General features: G+C 56.0%; 8 protein-coding genes across 8 annotated transcripts; 4 read left to right on the top strand and 4 right to left on the bottom strand.

Moving 5' to 3' along the window:
- Positions 1 to 234: 234 nt before the first annotated feature.
- GLOTRDRAFT_93941 (uncharacterized protein) lies at positions 235 to 1,062 on the top strand (the record flags this gene model as incomplete). Its single annotated transcript, XM_007868551.1, has 3 exons — positions 235 to 468; positions 623 to 968; positions 1,043 to 1,062. The coding sequence occupies 3 exons, from the start codon at positions 235 to 237 to the stop codon at positions 1,060 to 1,062; spliced, it is 600 nt and encodes a 199-aa protein (XP_007866742.1).
- A 161-nt stretch (positions 1,063 to 1,223) lies between these two features.
- GLOTRDRAFT_42869 (uncharacterized protein) lies at positions 1,224 to 3,798 on the bottom strand (the record flags this gene model as incomplete). The annotated part of the gene is made up of 11 exons (XM_007868455.1): positions 1,224 to 1,440; positions 1,494 to 1,853; positions 1,903 to 2,018; positions 2,082 to 2,197; positions 2,253 to 2,607; positions 2,657 to 2,803; positions 2,859 to 2,964; positions 3,014 to 3,101; positions 3,159 to 3,355; positions 3,413 to 3,515; positions 3,579 to 3,798. The coding sequence occupies 11 exons, from the start codon at positions 3,796 to 3,798 to the stop codon at positions 1,224 to 1,226; spliced, it is 2,025 nt and encodes a 674-aa protein (XP_007866646.1).
- Positions 3,799 to 4,081: 283 nt separating this feature from the next.
- Positions 4,082 to 5,344, bottom strand: GLOTRDRAFT_43402 (uncharacterized protein; the record flags this gene model as incomplete). The annotated part of the gene is made up of 5 exons (XM_007868483.1): positions 4,082 to 4,168; positions 4,222 to 4,282; positions 4,563 to 4,876; positions 4,929 to 5,104; positions 5,155 to 5,344. 5 exons carry the CDS (start codon positions 5,342 to 5,344, stop codon positions 4,082 to 4,084), a joined length of 828 nt encoding a protein of 275 aa, XP_007866674.1.
- A 233-nt stretch (positions 5,345 to 5,577) lies between these two features.
- On the top strand, positions 5,578 to 7,440 carry GLOTRDRAFT_76940 (phosphoglycerate mutase-like protein). The gene is made up of 9 exons (XM_007868550.1): positions 5,578 to 5,692; positions 5,765 to 5,794; positions 5,848 to 5,893; positions 5,949 to 5,956; positions 6,009 to 6,533; positions 6,585 to 6,686; positions 6,743 to 7,018; positions 7,069 to 7,252; positions 7,326 to 7,440. Exons 1-7 carry the CDS (start codon positions 5,663 to 5,665, stop codon positions 6,884 to 6,886), a joined length of 885 nt encoding a protein of 294 aa, XP_007866741.1. The 5' UTR covers positions 5,578 to 5,662; the 3' UTR covers positions 6,887 to 7,018; positions 7,069 to 7,252; positions 7,326 to 7,440.
- On the bottom strand, positions 7,127 to 7,475 carry GLOTRDRAFT_129790 (uncharacterized protein; the record flags this gene model as incomplete). Its single annotated transcript, XM_007868549.1, has 2 exons — positions 7,127 to 7,252; positions 7,326 to 7,475. The coding sequence occupies 2 exons, from the start codon at positions 7,473 to 7,475 to the stop codon at positions 7,127 to 7,129; spliced, it is 276 nt and encodes a 91-aa protein (XP_007866740.1).
- A 99-nt stretch (positions 7,476 to 7,574) lies between these two features.
- GLOTRDRAFT_139020 (uncharacterized protein) lies at positions 7,575 to 12,115 on the top strand (the record flags this gene model as incomplete). The annotated part of the gene is made up of 23 exons (XM_007868548.1): positions 7,575 to 7,604; positions 7,664 to 7,927; positions 7,979 to 8,057; positions 8,112 to 8,196; positions 8,252 to 8,366; positions 8,420 to 8,538; positions 8,591 to 9,008; positions 9,063 to 9,164; positions 9,223 to 9,339; positions 9,402 to 9,500; positions 9,557 to 9,680; positions 9,736 to 9,896; positions 9,956 to 10,000; positions 10,059 to 10,216; positions 10,279 to 10,371; positions 10,426 to 10,543; positions 10,597 to 10,717; positions 10,767 to 10,811; positions 10,874 to 10,880; positions 10,935 to 11,009; positions 11,065 to 11,705; positions 11,772 to 11,921; positions 11,982 to 12,115. The coding sequence occupies 23 exons, from the start codon at positions 7,575 to 7,577 to the stop codon at positions 12,113 to 12,115; spliced, it is 3,300 nt and encodes a 1,099-aa protein (XP_007866739.1).
- A 578-nt stretch (positions 12,116 to 12,693) lies between these two features.
- GLOTRDRAFT_111257 (uncharacterized protein) lies at positions 12,694 to 14,750 on the top strand. Its single transcript, XM_007868547.1, has 11 exons — positions 12,694 to 13,034; positions 13,092 to 13,287; positions 13,342 to 13,428; positions 13,484 to 13,574; positions 13,643 to 13,696; positions 13,749 to 13,822; positions 13,872 to 13,930; positions 13,989 to 14,115; positions 14,171 to 14,232; positions 14,286 to 14,323; positions 14,377 to 14,750. Exons 1-11 carry the CDS (start codon positions 12,989 to 12,991, stop codon positions 14,575 to 14,577), a joined length of 1,035 nt encoding a protein of 344 aa, XP_007866738.1. The 5' UTR covers positions 12,694 to 12,988; the 3' UTR covers positions 14,578 to 14,750.
- A 108-nt stretch (positions 14,751 to 14,858) lies between these two features.
- Positions 14,859 to 15,618, bottom strand: GLOTRDRAFT_43255 (glutathione S-transferase; the record flags this gene model as incomplete). The annotated part of the gene is made up of 2 exons (XM_007868476.1): positions 14,859 to 15,413; positions 15,466 to 15,618. The coding sequence occupies 2 exons, from the start codon at positions 15,616 to 15,618 to the stop codon at positions 14,859 to 14,861; spliced, it is 708 nt and encodes a 235-aa protein (XP_007866667.1).
- Positions 15,619 to 16,245: the final 627 nt, after the last annotated feature.

The raw sequence follows: 16,245 nt of genomic DNA, 5'->3' as shown, positions 1-16,245 counted from the left end.
CTCCATTGAATAACTGCCTAGTATCCTTCGTGACGAGTACGCAATCGGCTTTGTCTACTGTACGCAGACAGCGAGCAGGCTTTCAGACGGCAAGACTCGCTGCAAACACGAGACGTTCATTCAAGACGCGTCCGGACTAACCCGACTTGGATCAAAACGACGCGATCGGAATACCATTGTCATTCAAAGTGCCACACCCAACGGACACGCTCTAACATCGCTGTACTCGCTGCCATGGCCGTCGAAGAGGACCAGAAGGACGTGTCGGAGCGATTTCTGGACACAGTAGAGGGTGAAATCTCGTTCTTCCGTTCCATCATGCGCACCCGACCTGTAGGCATCCATCGACACTTCCACGTGCTGTCTATGCGCACCAATATTCACAAAGATACCGGGCACCTTGTAACGGTCGAGGAGATCTGGGACAAACTGAGGCAATGCTATGACTTGGACACGCTGGAAGGGCTGGTGAGCATCGCGACCGTACGCTTCTGCTGCTGGAACTTGAAGTGCAAGGCAGGAGACAGATGGCTACGATTCTCCTGGTTCGAACCCCTCTGTGGTAAACCCACCATCTCCCTCTCCTTCTGAGAATCTTTCAGGGCACCCGCATTTCCGCCAGGAATACACCCTCCCGCACGACCCAACCTTCGAGAGCCTCATCGCTCCTCGACGCATGCGTGGCTCCGCCTCTCTACCGTCCTCTCCCCCAGCCCCAACTCCCCCTCCAGCCACGAGAGGTAAGAGAGGGGTAGGAAGGGGGCGAGGAAAGCGAAGCGGAAGGGGCAGGAAACGTAAGAACACCGCTGGATTAGTGGGGGGCGAAAGCGATAGCAGTGCATTAACTCAGGAGAGCGGGGATGAAAGCGTCGCTCCCACCCCTAGGGAGAGCGTTGCCACTGGAACAGATATGGGCTCAGAGGCAGAGGCAGAAGAAGAGGAAGAAGAGGAGCGCGAGGCATCGGCAGGTGTGTCTGCACTTAGCCTGTCCTCCAAGCTGATAATCGTGCTGAATCTCACGCTCACAGAACCGTCGTCAAAGGCGAGCCGCAGAGGTGGTAGGAAGAGGGGCGCGTCAGGCTCACTAAGAGGACGTGGTGGCACTTCTCGGCCATACAAGAAGAAGAAACGATGACCCTGCTGTTTAGTTTCAAAATGTTTGGAGAAGGGTTTGTACCTCATTGCACACCCGACCTTACACTACATGTAACACGATATATACCCTATTCAACATCTATATTGATGATTTTGATATCCTCGTAAGGCTTATCCAGCTTGTCCGTCTTCACGTTCTCGATAGCATGAACAACCTCCAGACCGCTCAAGACGCGTCCGAATATCGTATGCTTCTTGTCCAACCAAGGTGTCGCCGTCGTGGTGATGAAGAACTGCGATCCGTTGGTATTAGGTCCTGCGTTAGCCATACTAACAGTGTACGGTCTGAAAGACACAGTATAAGTGTTATAGTGACCTCACGCGTGAGGAATTCTCACCTGTCATGTTTGAGATCATCATGGAATTCGTCTTCGAACTCCCTATCCCATATACTAGTGCCTCCAGTCCCGTCACCGAGGGGGTCTCCAGTCTGGATCATGAACTTGGGAATAACACGATGGAAGAGCACTCCCTCATAGTACCCGCTGCGCGAATGCCCGACGAAGTTCTCCACCGCCTTCGGTGCATACTGGGGGAAAAGACGCATGTGAATGTCGCCCAGCGTCGTATGTATCGTAGCTGCGTTGGCGAGTTTCGAGGGACCCGTGAGTGCAGAAGGAGCTGGAGTGGCAAAGAGCGTTTGCTCGGCCAGGGTAGGACGTTCGTTGAAGACGTCGCGGTCGCCAGACTTCTCGTCCCTATATGCTTTGTGAGCAACTGTGACTTCGACTGGGGAGCTACACTTACTCTGGCTCCGAACGAGAGAAGATATAGAACCGTTGACGCTTGTAGCCCGTCGCAACAAGTGTCGGATCTCGACTCGCTTTCTCCGCGAGCAAAGGGTTATCCGAGGCGGCCATTTGCTACGCAGATCGTGTGAGCGAAGGTAGGACCCGCGACAACAGAATCATGGCCATGATACCCACCACAGTTGTGCGACCTTTCTTTGCCGGGGCGCCTTGGTACAACGTGAGGTTCATCCATCTCACAGTCTCGTCCTTGCCAAGCAACCGCACGACTCGATTCGTGACAACATTGACCACTACCATCCTCACATCATCAGGGTCCGCCAGCCTCAAACAAAAAAACGGACTCACCCTTAATCCCAAGCAACGTCGGATAAAGCACAAAATTCCCGCTCTCGTCCCACACCGCATTAATCCACCGTGCGGCGGGCCTCTCCCCGCCCGTCCCATCCAGGCCCGCCGACGAGCCCTCCAGCTCCAATTCCTTCTCCATCGCGAGCCGCCGCCCGAACTCCATGTCCTCGACCTTGTAGACCGCAGTGTCCGCCTGCTGCATCTCCTGGATCGCCGCGAGCGACTCGTCGTACCGGCGCGTCATCTTGCCCGAGAGGAAGCTGAACACGCGGATCTGGCGGTCGGGGAGGGAGAAGGTGACGAAGTGGGACGAGTCGGGCGAGAGGGTGATGCAGGTGGGGGTGGCTTTTGCCTGTGGTGCGCCTTTAGTATGTTAGACGGCCTCGGGGGAGGTATGCTACCTTTTTGAACTCGTAGAGGTCCGTCTCGGTCTTGAATCCCCAGAGTCCGCGGATGTTAGCTGGCTTCTCGAACGGCTCCGACGGCTGCCAGTACTCGATGAACCCGCCCTCATCCGCGGACACCACAGTGTCGTACTTGTCACTGTACTACGTACCGCTGTCAACAACCTAACATCATCCAGAAAAAGGATGATCAACGAACCGTCATGACGTGCACGGGGAACCGGTGCAGCTTGTCGATCGTCTCCAGCGGCGTGCCGTCGCCCCGGCCGTCGTACAGGCGGATCACGCCCGTCTTCGCGTCTGAGCTGCACTATCATTAACACACCCAGGCCCGAGACGTGCGCGGCGACTTACACCGCGAGGAGCCCCTGCGCCTGCCCGCGCCGGTGCACCCAGCAGCACGCGTGCGGCGCGTAGCCCAGCTTTATCATGTTGATCATGTCTGCAACATCCATCTCTAGTCATTACGAGCGAGCCAGGACGGTGATGCGCTGCTGACCGAAGTTGATCACGTCGAACACCTTCGCCTGCCCGTCCTCCGAGATGCTCGCGAAGAGCTGCCCGTCCGCGCTCGCGGAGATGCCCGCGACGGCGGACAGGTGCGCGCGGTAGTGCTTCACGAACTCGATGCCCTGCTCCTGCTTCTTCCAGAACTTGATGTGCCCGTCCACGGATGTCGTGATGAGGAACTCCGTCCTGTATGGTGGGCTGCATCAGCGGACTTCCCTCTGCAAGACCAAGACATAGGCACACCTGGTAAAGATGTTGAAGTTGACGACGTCGCGGTGCATGAAGCTCTTGTAGTACCGGTCCGCGCTGGGGAGATGGTCCAGGAACAGGCGTTCATTCGGCAGCACTGTCAGAGAAACGACATGAACATGGGCTCCCCCACTCATAAACGCGCCCGAGGACACGACACACGCACCTTTGCGCTTCTTCTTCACCGCCCCGTTCCCGCTGTCGGGCATGGGCATCGGCCCGACGTCGTCGTCGTCCGAGTCTTCCTCCTCCTTGGGCACCGCGCCCTCGCTGACCGCCGCGACCGCGGCCTTCGCCTCTGAAGATAAATCGGCGTCGTGGCCCTCCCGAGTACGTTTTCCGAGGACGGAGTCGCCGGGTCTCTCTTCGGGGGGCGCCATTTGCGCGTCGGTGTCCATGGTGCGGAGAGGACAAGGAGCTGTAGTTGGCGGTGGCGGTGGACGCGAGGAAGATCGCTGGACACGTGCGGGGCCGATCGCGTCTTTACTCACTGCAGACTGAGACTCAGCCGGGCAAGCCACGATGCTGAGGAGATTCAGAAGAGCACTTGCGATTAGACTAGCATGTATAATCCAAGTCCATCCACATCCATAAAACACGAAATCAAATACAGCGTAGAACACCAAACTAAAGAACGAGGACGAAAAAAAAACCATCTAAATGCTACATAACCCTGCACTCCCCATCCTTCTTCGCCGCCCGCTCCGCCTCCTCCGCAGCCAGGATGAGCTTCTCCTCCTCCGAGAGCAACTACCCGCGCGCGGTCAGTTCCCTGAATAAACACGACGGGAAGCGAAACTCACGCCCTTGCGCGCCCGCTCCTGCATCGCCTTCCTCCGGCTCTCCCTCTCCTCCCTCGCGCGTCTAGTGGATATGGATATGGATACAGTGGTGCGGTCGTATGGATACAAGAAAGGGGATCAGGCCCGAGCGAATACGGGAGGTGGGAGGAACGACATCGGGTTCCATTGCGATTGCGTTGATTTACGGGAAACAGTGTCGGAATTATCCGTTCGATTAGCATCATCACCGGGAGCGGTATTCGAGCCGTTATTAGAGGCAGATACGGATAGATTGGAAGCAGATGCAGCAAGGCTGATACGTCATGAGCGTATACTGCGAACGATGCACACAGACCACTCACCGGTCGACCTGCGAGAACGGGTTGCGCATGCCCCCCGGGCCGGACTTGCTGCTCGACTCCGAGCTCGCCTGCTTCACGGCCGGCGCGGCGACGCGCGGCGAATTGACCGTAGGCGTGCTCTGGCTCGCCATGGACCGCTTGACGGCGGCCAGCGCGGCGTTCGTCCGTGCGGGGAGGTCCTCGAGGGCTTTGGACATGTTGGGTATGGGTGGGGATCGGGAGGACGAGGGCTTGGACTGGGCAGAGGAGGCGGTGGAGGCGCAGTTGTGCGTCGCTGGGAAGCGGTGGGAGGGGCAGAATTGCTTTCTGCATTTCTGTACGCAGTGAGTTAGTGTGAGACTGAAGCTCGGGAAGTGGGAGGCGTACATCGCAGGTGATGGGCGCGAAGAGTACTTTGCCGCACTTGGGCCGCCCGCAGACCGGGCTGGATTTCTTGGGCGCCTTCCCGGTCATGACGGAGCACTCGCTCTGGATGTGCCGCTCCATCCTAATATTCGGGTCCTGCTCTGGCGGAATCGCGACGGGGGTGTTACATAGCGGGCCTGCGAACAGCGAGTCAATACCTGGGCGTTTGTATGAATGGGACACGCACATGCGGGGGCTACGCGGTTGACCTTGCTCTCGTCGTACTTGCTGCACCTGTGCGCGTCGGGCTTGAAGTGGTCCCCGCAGTACCGCAGGTTGCAGTGCTGGCACTTGAACGGGAGGAAGTCGACGAGGTGGCAGGTAGCCTCTGAGCACTGGGCGCCGATGGCGAGGAGTTGGTCGCGGTTGTCAGACATGGCGAGGACGATGGGTGTGTGATGTGAATGCAAGTGACGGTCCAGTGGCTTATGAAGGGAGGAGAGGGGACGCGCGTACGGAGGGAGTCATGAAGTGTCGTGAACGTTCTGGCGGGGGACGCGTTGGCTCTGCTGGGCAGGGACGCTGACTCAGCGAGATTAGTGTGCCACGTGGAGTGCACTGCCACAAACACTTCGGCTCGTCCTCCGAGTGGGCCGAGTCATCCACGTCCGACGCTTCGATCTTGCTTCGGTCTCTGCTTGGAGTCGAACTCTCCGCGCTCCCCCTCACAGGACGACCACTTCGAAAGAGCGACCATGGCGACGCCGATGATTAGTATTACCTTTGTGAGTTTCGACCCGATTCACTCACTGAGTGGTGTAAGTAATTTCATCCGCTAAGTGATCACTCAATTATAGGTCAGGCATGGGGAGTCGACCGACAATCTGGTGAGCGACACTCTGGCTGATGGCGAGATTTTGTTTGATCAGCATGCATACAGCGCAGTGTATGGGCTGGCTGGGAAGACGCGCCCTTGTCGAATCACGGTGAGCACCCCTGCCCAGAGCTCGTCGGACAAATGCTGAACTGGGATCCTTCCAGGCATGAACGTGAGTCCACCGCGCATCCCTCCGATGCCACCCATCTAACACTCCATAACAGCAAGCACGCGCAGTCGGCCAATCCCTCTCCTCCACCCCCTTCACCGCCATCCACGCCTCGGATCTCAAACGCGCATTCACCACCGCGCAGGCCATCTACGACGCCCAGCCCGCCCCAAAGCCCGCCTTCGACTCCTCCCCGCTGCTCCGCGAGCAGCACTTCGGCGTCGCCGAGGGCAAGCCGTGGGCGCTGCACACCGAGCCCGGGCTCTCGCTCGAGGAGCACTATGCACGCGGGATATACCCCGTGCTGTTCAACCGCGCGGAGGCGTTCCCCGGGGGAGAGAGCCTGGACGACCTCGCGAAGCGCGCGGAGGAGGCGGTGGGGAGGCTGGTGATGCCGCATGTGTGGGAGGCGGCGAGGAAGGGGAAGAGGGGGGTGCATGTTGCGCTGGTTAGTCACGGGCTGTGTATTAGCGAGCTGATTGCTGCGCTTATGAGGAAGAATGCGGGGGGCGGAGGGAGTGCGGATAAGTACAAGGGGTTGTTGAATACTGCGTGGACGAGGGTGGCTATTGATGTGCAGGTAGGGCTTGGCGAGCTCTCGGTACCTGTGCCACTGTTCACACTTTTACAGGGCGTGAAGGAAGGAGAGCCGCTCGAGTTTCCCGATGACGACCCACCCCCATTGACAATAAAGGTGACCGACATCAACCGTCACGAACACATCGACAACATCGTAAGAAACGTTACTTTTCATTACCTTCTGGACCGGTACTTATGCAAGCTCTGCAGGTCCGTCAGGGAGGGGGCATCGGTCGACAGGCATACGACCCCAAGCAGGCTGACATCCGTGCCTTCTTCGGAGGTGCGGCCGTGGGCGAACACTCGGCAAGCAACGCTCGCGATGAGACTGTTACGCCAGACGAAACAAAGTAGACAGCAGTGTATGCGTAGAAAAGGACGGGATGGAGCGTGTAGGTCACAGCAGTAAGGATAATACGTCGGTATACGTTGCACGCCGTCATTCTGCCTCGCAGTGTACGCATATACGATGTGGATAGATGATACCTGGGACGCAGCAATTAGACAGACGTTGTGGCGAGGAAAATAATGCTCACACGATGTTCCCTCTCCTCTCCGTGTTTTTCGTGGTCAGTAGTCGACAGGACCCAGCCCTCATGCATACGGCAACAGCTTCTTCAGCTTCGGCGTCTGCGAGCCATGCGAGTACGCCGTCTGCGCGAGCTTGTTCTTCCTCGCCGGGGACTTGTGCACGTTCAAATGTTTATGCCCTGCATGGGCCTTTCAAACAGAGCAAACCACGCCGATCAACATAGTCCTCAGGCCAGAAAACACACAAGTCCCCTGCGCTCACCCTCTTGAATACGCCCGACGCGATGGCCCTCCATCGCTTCTTCGCGCCGCTATGGCTCTTGAGCTTCGGAAACTGCTGGACGGCGGCGGAGGAGAAGAGGCGGGCGGTCGAGGCGAGCCGGCCGATGCCAGTGAGGGCGAAGGACAACATGCGGAAGTCGACATCTCGCCAACGCGTCACTGGCTTGTGGACGCGCGTGTGCCTCTGCGCTGCTGCTCACTCTCGTCTACGCACTTGCACTCGATTGCGATGAGCAACCCGCAGGAGGACGCCGATCGGGTGCGTTGGACGGAAGCAGCTAGTGTATAAGCTACTAATGCCAGGAAATTACTGTACAGATCCGACTGAAGCGACTGGCGAAGCTGCAGTCGGCAGCAGCGAGCACCAGCACCACCCCCGAGCCCTCCGCCGCCGCCCCGCCGCCCCCTCCGCCCAAAATCACACCGAAACCCTCCCCGCCTCCCCCAGCCAAGCGCCCCGCCGCGCAGCCGGCCGCGCCGCCCTCGCTCGCGCCGGCAAAGCGCACGCCCGCCCCGCAGAAGCTCGACCTCCCCGCCTGGGAGAACGACACGATCCGCGATGTTCTCAAGGTGACGTTGGATGTGAGTTCGTTTGTCTGATCATAAGTCGTGCGGGGTGCTGATGGAGATTAGAAAGGAGCCGCGGAGCGTACTGGGCATGAGCTCATTTGGCTGAAGCCGCTCGCGGAGGAGCTCGCGTCTGAGGAGCCTGGTGTGTCGGTCTGCTATGTCTTCCTGTTTCAAATAGCTGACTGGATGCGTTTAGAGCTACCCCAGCCGCGCCGGCTGGATGCTGAGATCCTGGATCGCGTCCTGATTGCACGTCTGGAGCTGGATCCGCAGGCCATGTCGTGAGTGGTGTCTCTCTCCTTGTGGCATGGCCTCATGTGTGCTGAACCCGCACAGAGATGATTTGGAGTTCCTCCCCGTACTGGCGTCCTTGCCGCCCCAGACGATCTTTGAGTACCTAGTTGGGTGCTGGAAGCGAATAAATTCTGCACGGTCAGCTCTGATGAAGAAGGTATGCCTCTTCCTCTTCGCCAAGTCGTCAACTTGTGCTAACAATTCAATTAGAACTATCCCCCGTCCGAGGTCCAACAGGCTCTCGGCGTCCTGGACAAGCTCCGGGACCTCGTAATCAGCTACGCCGGACTGACCCTGCAAGAACCAGAAATGTTTCCCCAGCCCTCTGGGTAAGCCTTCCCCCTTCTTCCCTGCCCTGTCCCTCCCTCACCTCCATCGCAGCCGTGACCTCGGCCCCGCCGAGCTCGTCGCCCCGCTCCTCTCCCTCACCTCCCTCTCCGCACCGCTCCTATCCTCTTCCTACCCCGACGCATCCCTCAGCCCGTCCGATGTCGAGCCCTTCCTGCACGACCTCGTGCGCCGCTTCGAGCCGGACGGCGAGCTCGACGGCGTGCTCGGGCCCGTCGTCGAGCGCCTGCTCTTCCACGAGGCGCTCTTCCGCCCCGGGGGGATTGGCGGCGGCGACGCGAGCTGGCGGGGGGTGTTGGGCGGGCTGGAGGCGCTCGTGGCGATCAAGCCCGTTGCGGCGATGATCACGCGGATGGAGAGGTGGAACCCGCCCGGGGCGAGCGCGTCGACGTTCGAGAAGGAGAGCTTGATGGGGCCGTTGCTGCGGTTGGGCGTGTTTGAGCGGGAGTGGGTGAGTGGGCTGCGCTTGCGGTGTGGTGTGCGGCTGGTTGATCCTCGCGCTTAGCCGGCGATTGCGAGGTCGTACTACTCGGAGCCGGAGAAAAGGACGCGGCCAGATGTCGAGTCGTCGTTTGCCAGTCTTCGGGGGACTCTGAAAACCTTACAGGTATGCCACATAGTTTGTGGTCTGAGACTGGCTTGACGGGTGTTGACTTTCTTCCCAGTCGACACTCTTCCAGGTCTTCAACACCATCGTCCGTGCGTCCCCCGAGGCCCGGGAAGCTGTCTTGCAGTATTTCGCACGGATAGTCTCGCTGAATGTCAAGCGTGCGGGGATGCAGGTATATTTCGCACTTCTCTTTGACTTGGTGTCAATATCTGACGGGTAATGTGACGCGGCCAGGTCGAGCCTGATACTGTAACATCCGACTCTTTCATGGTGAACGCCCAGACGATCCTTTTCCGGTTTGCCGAGCCTTTCATGGACGCGCACTACTCCAAGGTATGACTAACCTTACCATCCTTTTGGCACTCGCGTCAATTGGGGACCTCGTATAGATAGACCGAATAGATCCTCTGTACTACGCCCACTCGTCGCGCATAGACCTGAAAGAAGAGACGCGCATCAACGCGACGAGCGACGAGGCGAATCAGTGGGCAGAGCAGAACCGCGCGGACGGCAGTGAGTGTTCATAACATCCACTGGAAGATTTATGGGGCTGAACGATGGATTCCAGCGCCGCCCCCGAACTTCATATCGGATATATTCTACTTGGCGCTCGCGATGAACCATTATGGGTACCAGCGGACGATTCAGTGGTATGATGACCTCGCGAAGCATATTGATGATTTGCAGCGGCATTTGGATATGTTGCAGGGGGATACGTCGTGGCAAGGGGTGGGTGCTGTTTTGAGCTTCGCCATGCTGTCTTGCCCAATGATTTTTCGCTGTTGTAGACACCGTTCCAGGCGCGTGCGGAGGCTGCTATCACTAACGTCAAGGTACAGTCTTCTGGGGGATGCTCACCGGTGGTGCAGGCGAATGACGCGATTTTCACAGAACGAAATGTCCAAAATACACATGCAACAGCTGGCGTACGAGACACAGCTCGCCGACCCGGAGCTCGTCTTCCGCTCGATCGGGTTCGTGACCTTCGTCTCGGTGTGGATGATCCGATTTGTGGACCCGAAGAAGAAGCACCCGAATCCCGCTGTCGAGTGCGTCCGTCTCATTCTCGTTTCTGGGAGTCGCGGTGTTCATGGAGGTGCTCGCGCTTTAGATTGCCGCTACCCAAAGAGGTTCCGCTGTCCTTCAGGGTTTTGCCGGAATATCTGCTTGAAGACATTGTGGACTACTACCTGTACACCGTTCGGTAAGTGGATCAGGTATGGATGACCCTCTGCTCTTTTTGATAAGGCGCGAGCAGGCATACCCCGCAGAGCCTGGATATCTCCGGCAAAAACGAGCTGGTCATATTCTGTCTGACGTTCTTGACGTCTACGTGGTACATCAAGAACCCGTTCTTGAAAGCCAAGATCAACGAGGTAGGTACTGTTTCTGCCGCGATAGCCCCTGTCCGATGCTCATGGCTTTATAGGTATTGTTCTATGGTACCTTGCCCTTCCGGGGCGAGCGGACAGGCGTCCTGGGAGGCACCCTGAACTCGCATCCGGTGGCGCTGAAGCATCTTATGTCTGCTCTGATGCACTTCTACATAGGTATGGCGATGTTTGGTGTATAATCATGGCTTGCCTAACTTGGAACTAGAGGTGGAGCAAACCGGTGCCAGCTCACAATTCTATGATAAATTCAGTGCGTGAGAAGACTTTTAAGCACGATTTCTTACCTCAATTTGATTACCTCTCGTATTTCAGATGCTCGGTGAGTGAGGCTGAGCTGACGAGGGAAAGGATCTAGGCTCACCGTCATTGGCAGTCGTAACATCGCTTACATTCTTAAAGCGGTGTGGGATAACCCAATTCACCGCGATGCTCTGCGGAACGAAACCAAGTATGCTCTGCTAGCTTTGTCTCGGTTACTTGGACTAAACACGCTTTCTTCGTAGTAACGTCGAGAAGTTTGTCCGCTTCGTCAACTTGATGATCAACGATGTCACGTACTTGATGGATGAGTCTCTCAGCGAGCTCACGCAAATTCACAATATTCAAGTAGAAATGGAGGATCCGTCTTGGCAGACCAAGCCTCTGCAGACGCGCCGGGAACGAGAGGCGACGCTGCGCCAACTTGAACGGCATGCCATCGGCTATACGACTCTCGGCCGATCGACGGTAGACATGCTGAGGCTTTTCACTGCGGAGACAAAAGGACCTTTCATGATGCCGGAGATTGTCGGCAGGTTGGCGGCGATGCTGGACTATAATCTGGATGTCCTCGTCAATCGTGCCGCCGATCTGCAAGTCAAGGACAAGGAGAAGTACAAGTTCAATCCTCGACAGCTCTTCAGTGATATACTGCAAGTGTATCTGAACTTGAGCGATCAAGGTGACTTTGCGCGGGCCGTTGCTGAAGATGGGCGCAGCTACAAGAAGGAGTTGTTCGAGAAGGCGATGTATATTGCGCGACATCGGAGCCTGAAGACCCCGGACGAGGTCGAGAAGCTGAGGATGTTCGTGGTGAAAGTCGAGGAGACGAAGGCTACCATTGAAGCAGAAGAAGATTTGGGCGACATACCTGATGAGTTCTTAGGTGCGTCCTACTCGGAGAAAGCTAAAGCGACTGTTCAGAACTAATCACCGCATGTTTGTTGGTTAGATCCACTCATGTTCACGTTGATGCGTGATCCCGTCATCCTGCCATCGTCTCGGACAGTCATAGACCGCTCCACCATCAAGGCCCATCTTCTGTCAGATAGCAAGGACCCATTCAACAGACAACCCCTCAGCATCGAAGATGTGGTACCGGGTGAGCTTCCTTTCGCTATTCTGAGATCTTCTGCGACGCACCCAACTGACTGTCTTGTAGACACTGCACTCAAGGCTCGTATTGATGCCTTCTTGGCTGAACGTAAACGGAAAGGCACGGCCCTCGATATTCCACCGGAGGATATTGTCAACATGAACAATGAAACCGCGGATGCGCAAATGGAGGGCACATGAGCCAGGACGAGGATGAAGGAATCACCAAGATCTGTATCATATCATAGTCGAGTTCGTGACTGACAATTGCACAACTGTACATGTTTTGTGGCATCGTACAACGTGAGTAAATTAGACAAATCAACTGGCATCCGCCAGTATCGCACAATTAGGAATAGGCGTCTCCACACACATACTGTTATTTGATGGATTTCTGAAGGAGATCCGATGAGCTCGGTCGCACCGAAACAAACGTTGCAAATTGCTATGTTGAGCAGATTGTCATGTTCGTCCTGCTGTTTCATGGTCCCTATGCCAGTGTAGTACTTACTGCCCGAGCTCGACCATCCGGGCATCCTCAGGCTCGACATGCCGGCACGACTAGCGTCTTGCTTCCTCTGAATCCAGTCCACAGATGCACTGACACCAGATGCTCTCGACGTCGCGGTCGTGGACGGCTGCGAGCATCGTGCCGAGCCCCGTATTGCTTGGACAGGTGCCTTGATCGTCAATCAAGACGATCACGACACAAGTCCCGCTACTCAGCGGGAGCAGCTATTAGCAACGCCGAGAGTCCCAGGCCGATCATTTATACCATCACGACATTCAAACAGCCTGGATTAGATCAGGCGCGTATGTCGAGGAGGCACACGGTCCTCAGATTCCCCCGGATGGTTTCCAGCCTCTAGCTTCCAAGCGGGCTTGTAGTACTTGCTGCTGTTGCTTCTCTTTCCTCACCGTCGCTTTCTATCGCTGGACGACGTCGGTCTTTACTCTTCAACTTCTAAACCGGTCTCTGGCTAGACTTGGGCATCGCCGGCGATCTTTATTCTAATTTTCTCAGTCGAGGCTACCGTAACCCAGCTGGATCCGCGGTGGAAGTTTGAGTGCACCATGACTTTCGGGAGCTTACAGTACGAAGAAATGGGTCTCTATAGACGTGAGCAGCTCAGGACTTCGTGTTCAATGAAGCTCTCATCTCAGGTGGCATGTGCAGGCATAAACGCTCAGGAAATAGGATCTGACGGACCAGCGTATCTGAAGGCGTTCCTGTTCTTCCATATCTCGTCTTCCCATGTCTTGCTTCCCATCTTAATGGCGACATTTGTTCTGTCAAAATACGCTAAACGACCCGCCACCTTGATCAGTGTCTGCGTCACTTGGATTCTGAGCGGCATATTCTCGTCTATGCTGTGCGTGCAGCTATCACAGCGTCTCCCTGGAGTGGGGGCTGATTCTTAACCCAGGCTCTATGTGGGCCATGAACGAGGGAAGGAGCCCGAGAAGAATCTTTGCATAGCCCAGGCTTCGATGCTGAACGGCACACCGCCTATGTACGTTGAGTTTTATACGGGGGTTCATGGATGACTGCCTACATGTCATCGATAGGTGGTCGGTTGCTGTCCTGGCGTTTGTGTATCAAGTACGAAACTCCCTACCCGGTGTTTCCAAGCCACTAAGCAGGTGGAAGCTCTGTGCCGTATGTCTCTCTAATGCGCACTTTTGTGCGCAGTAGCGTCCCTGAGTTCTCAATACCCTGCATTGCAGCTGTTCGTGGCTCCGTATGTGACGCTGGCTATTTGGTCAACAGCATGCGCTATTGTAAGTGGCTGTTCGATGACCCACCGCGTCGCATTTCTAAGCCTGCATACAGCTGGCTATGCAGCACCCCGACCATGTCAGCCGGTCACGAAGGTACTTCTACTGTTCCCTGTGGAATGACCCTTTGTACGTGATTGCGACCCATTGGGTCCTGCAGACGTTCATGGGTTTACAGCACGAACATGATGTCCCTTTTCACTGCAATCGCATGCCTCTCGGCGATTGCACTACAAGGTTCGCAAGCGTCTCCACTTCCGTGCTAATCATTCATGCCTACTTTCTATTCGTGCAGTTCACATCGGCGTCATTCTGTCCCGGAACTGGCGCGCGCTTCGAAAGGCCGGCCATTCTAGTGATGTCGACCTCCAGCTCATCATCCGGTTATGCATATTCGAGTTGTACATATTCATCGGGATGATGTACGCCTTCCGCACCCTACCGGACCTTGATACCTTGCTGATGATCATCTCGAAGTCTGGACGTCACGACTATATTCACCAACGGCACGGTCGTGCCAGACATGTTTGCTGCTACCAGTACGTCGCTCTTGACTCCTGCCTCTTGCCTTGCAGGCTGACAGCCGATATAGTCGGATTCATGGTATTCATCATTTTCGGGCTTCAAGGCGTAAGCATAAAGTCTTGACCTCCTACTTATATCCGTCTTACATGGCGACTTAGGACGTCCTCCGCACGTGGGCATTCTGGCGCCCCCCTCAACAGCCGAGGCTACCTCCCGTGTACCTCTCTCGCGAGCCCAGCTTCCAGGCCAAGTTCGACTTGGCTGAATGCGACGGCGCCGTGAAAGAGGATTGGACGGAGAAGGTGATGTACATTGGACGAGGGGACGCCGGGCAGAGAGAGTGTATCCATGTTGCGTGAAATCTTGGGCCTTTGTACTTCTTTGCTTGTTGTACTATAGTTCTAGATTTTTATTGCTTTGAGTCTTCAAGTAGCGACAGGGTCGGTATTGTATCGTTATTACGCCCTGTATTTCTCGTATCCCCGAAAGTGGTGCCCTTCCTTCTGACAATGTTCCCTGGCACGACTGGGCGGACCGAGAATGCACACTAGCACGAGATGTGGGATGGGGTAGGCCCCTAGTCAACTATTAGTACAATCTTCAAGAACACGATATACAAGGTCTATATGACAAGCTGGCATCACAGCAAGGCTTTATGGCCTTTAACTTTCTCTTGCGCCTTCTTGTACGCTTCCCGCTGCTGCAGCCCATTCCAATATTCCATCAAACGCGGATACCGCTGACTGTTTAGCGCTCCGAGCTTTTCCAAGCTCTGCCAGTTGAAGCTGTGCAGGCAGTCCACGCCGGAGAAATGCTCGCCGAGGAGGAACTTCTTCCCCTCAAGCTCCCGCTCGACGTAGCCGAGGTGGTCGTCGTACGCCTTGTTCAGCCACCGCGATTTCAGCTGGGAGAGGAGCCCGCCGACGACGGGCTTGATGAAGAAGGGGGACGCGGTGTGGACCATGTCGAGAATGTGGTGCACGAGGAGAGGTTGGAAGACGCCGCCCTCGGCGTAGTAGAGGTAGAATTTGTATCGTAAGTTCGCTTTGAGGTCTGACGGAGGGGGTGCGAGCTGAGGGGCGTAGTTCGACACGAGGAACTCGGTTATTAGAGCGGATTCGGACAGGATGATCGGTTCGGGGGACAGGGATGGGTCTTCGACAGAGATGATCGGTGCTTTGCCAAGGCCATTGATCTAAACGAAACATTCTTTAGTCCTGCGAGAATTCGAGATGCTTGAGACCTACTTTCTTGAGTTCCTCAGGTGCGAGACCGTTCTCTCTCTTGTATATCTTCAGGTCGTACTTGAGTCCTATTTCCTCCAGCAGCCACAGAATTCGGTGCGCCTTGGATTGTTCCAACCAGTACAGCACAATCTTGGGTGCTACGGTCGACGACATCGTGGTTGCTGCGGTGGTCGTTGGTGGGGATGCTTGACGAAGAGCGGTGCTAACATTGCTCGAATAGGATTCCGATTAGGCACCGGGACAGGTGCGCGCTGAAGTCACGGGAAAATCACATGCGGGGACCGACGCGTCACCGGGCGCCACCCAAGTACAAGTACTCTCTTTCGGTCATCCTGGCTGCCACAACTGCTCGAGCGCTGTCGCTGAGCGAAACTGCGCGGGCAATTTATGATGCATTCCAAAGCATACCTTCTCTGAGTAAAGTATCCCGGACGAAATGTCAGCAGTTCTGTGTTGACGTAGCTTTCGTGGCTCTCGAGGTTCGGTAAGGATGAACTCATAATTACTCAAGTATATACTCTGATTTCGATGACAGATCAGGCTATCTGGTCGATGAATTCAGCATTGATAACCCGATCTCGACATTCTCAAAGCTTATTAGTAGCCTCCGAGATGTTAGCCCCAGGCCCCATCCTGCTGAAATATCCCTAATTGACGGAAGTATCCCATCATTTGTAACAGAAAGATCCAAGGTTCAATGATGTGGCTCATGTGTATGAATCCACCTCTCAGCAGTCTTTCTTTGTCAATCTGGGACTCTTTCATGCTCGCTTTGGACTG

This window comes from Gloeophyllum trabeum, assembly GCF_000344685.1.
Source record: "Gloeophyllum trabeum ATCC 11539 unplaced genomic scaffold GLOTRscaffold_00008, whole genome shotgun sequence".
Lineage (NCBI taxonomy): Eukaryota > Fungi > Basidiomycota > Agaricomycetes > Gloeophyllales > Gloeophyllaceae > Gloeophyllum > Gloeophyllum trabeum.
Note: the sequence above shows the minus strand (reverse complement) of the source record. Positions and strands in the feature narration are given on the sequence as shown.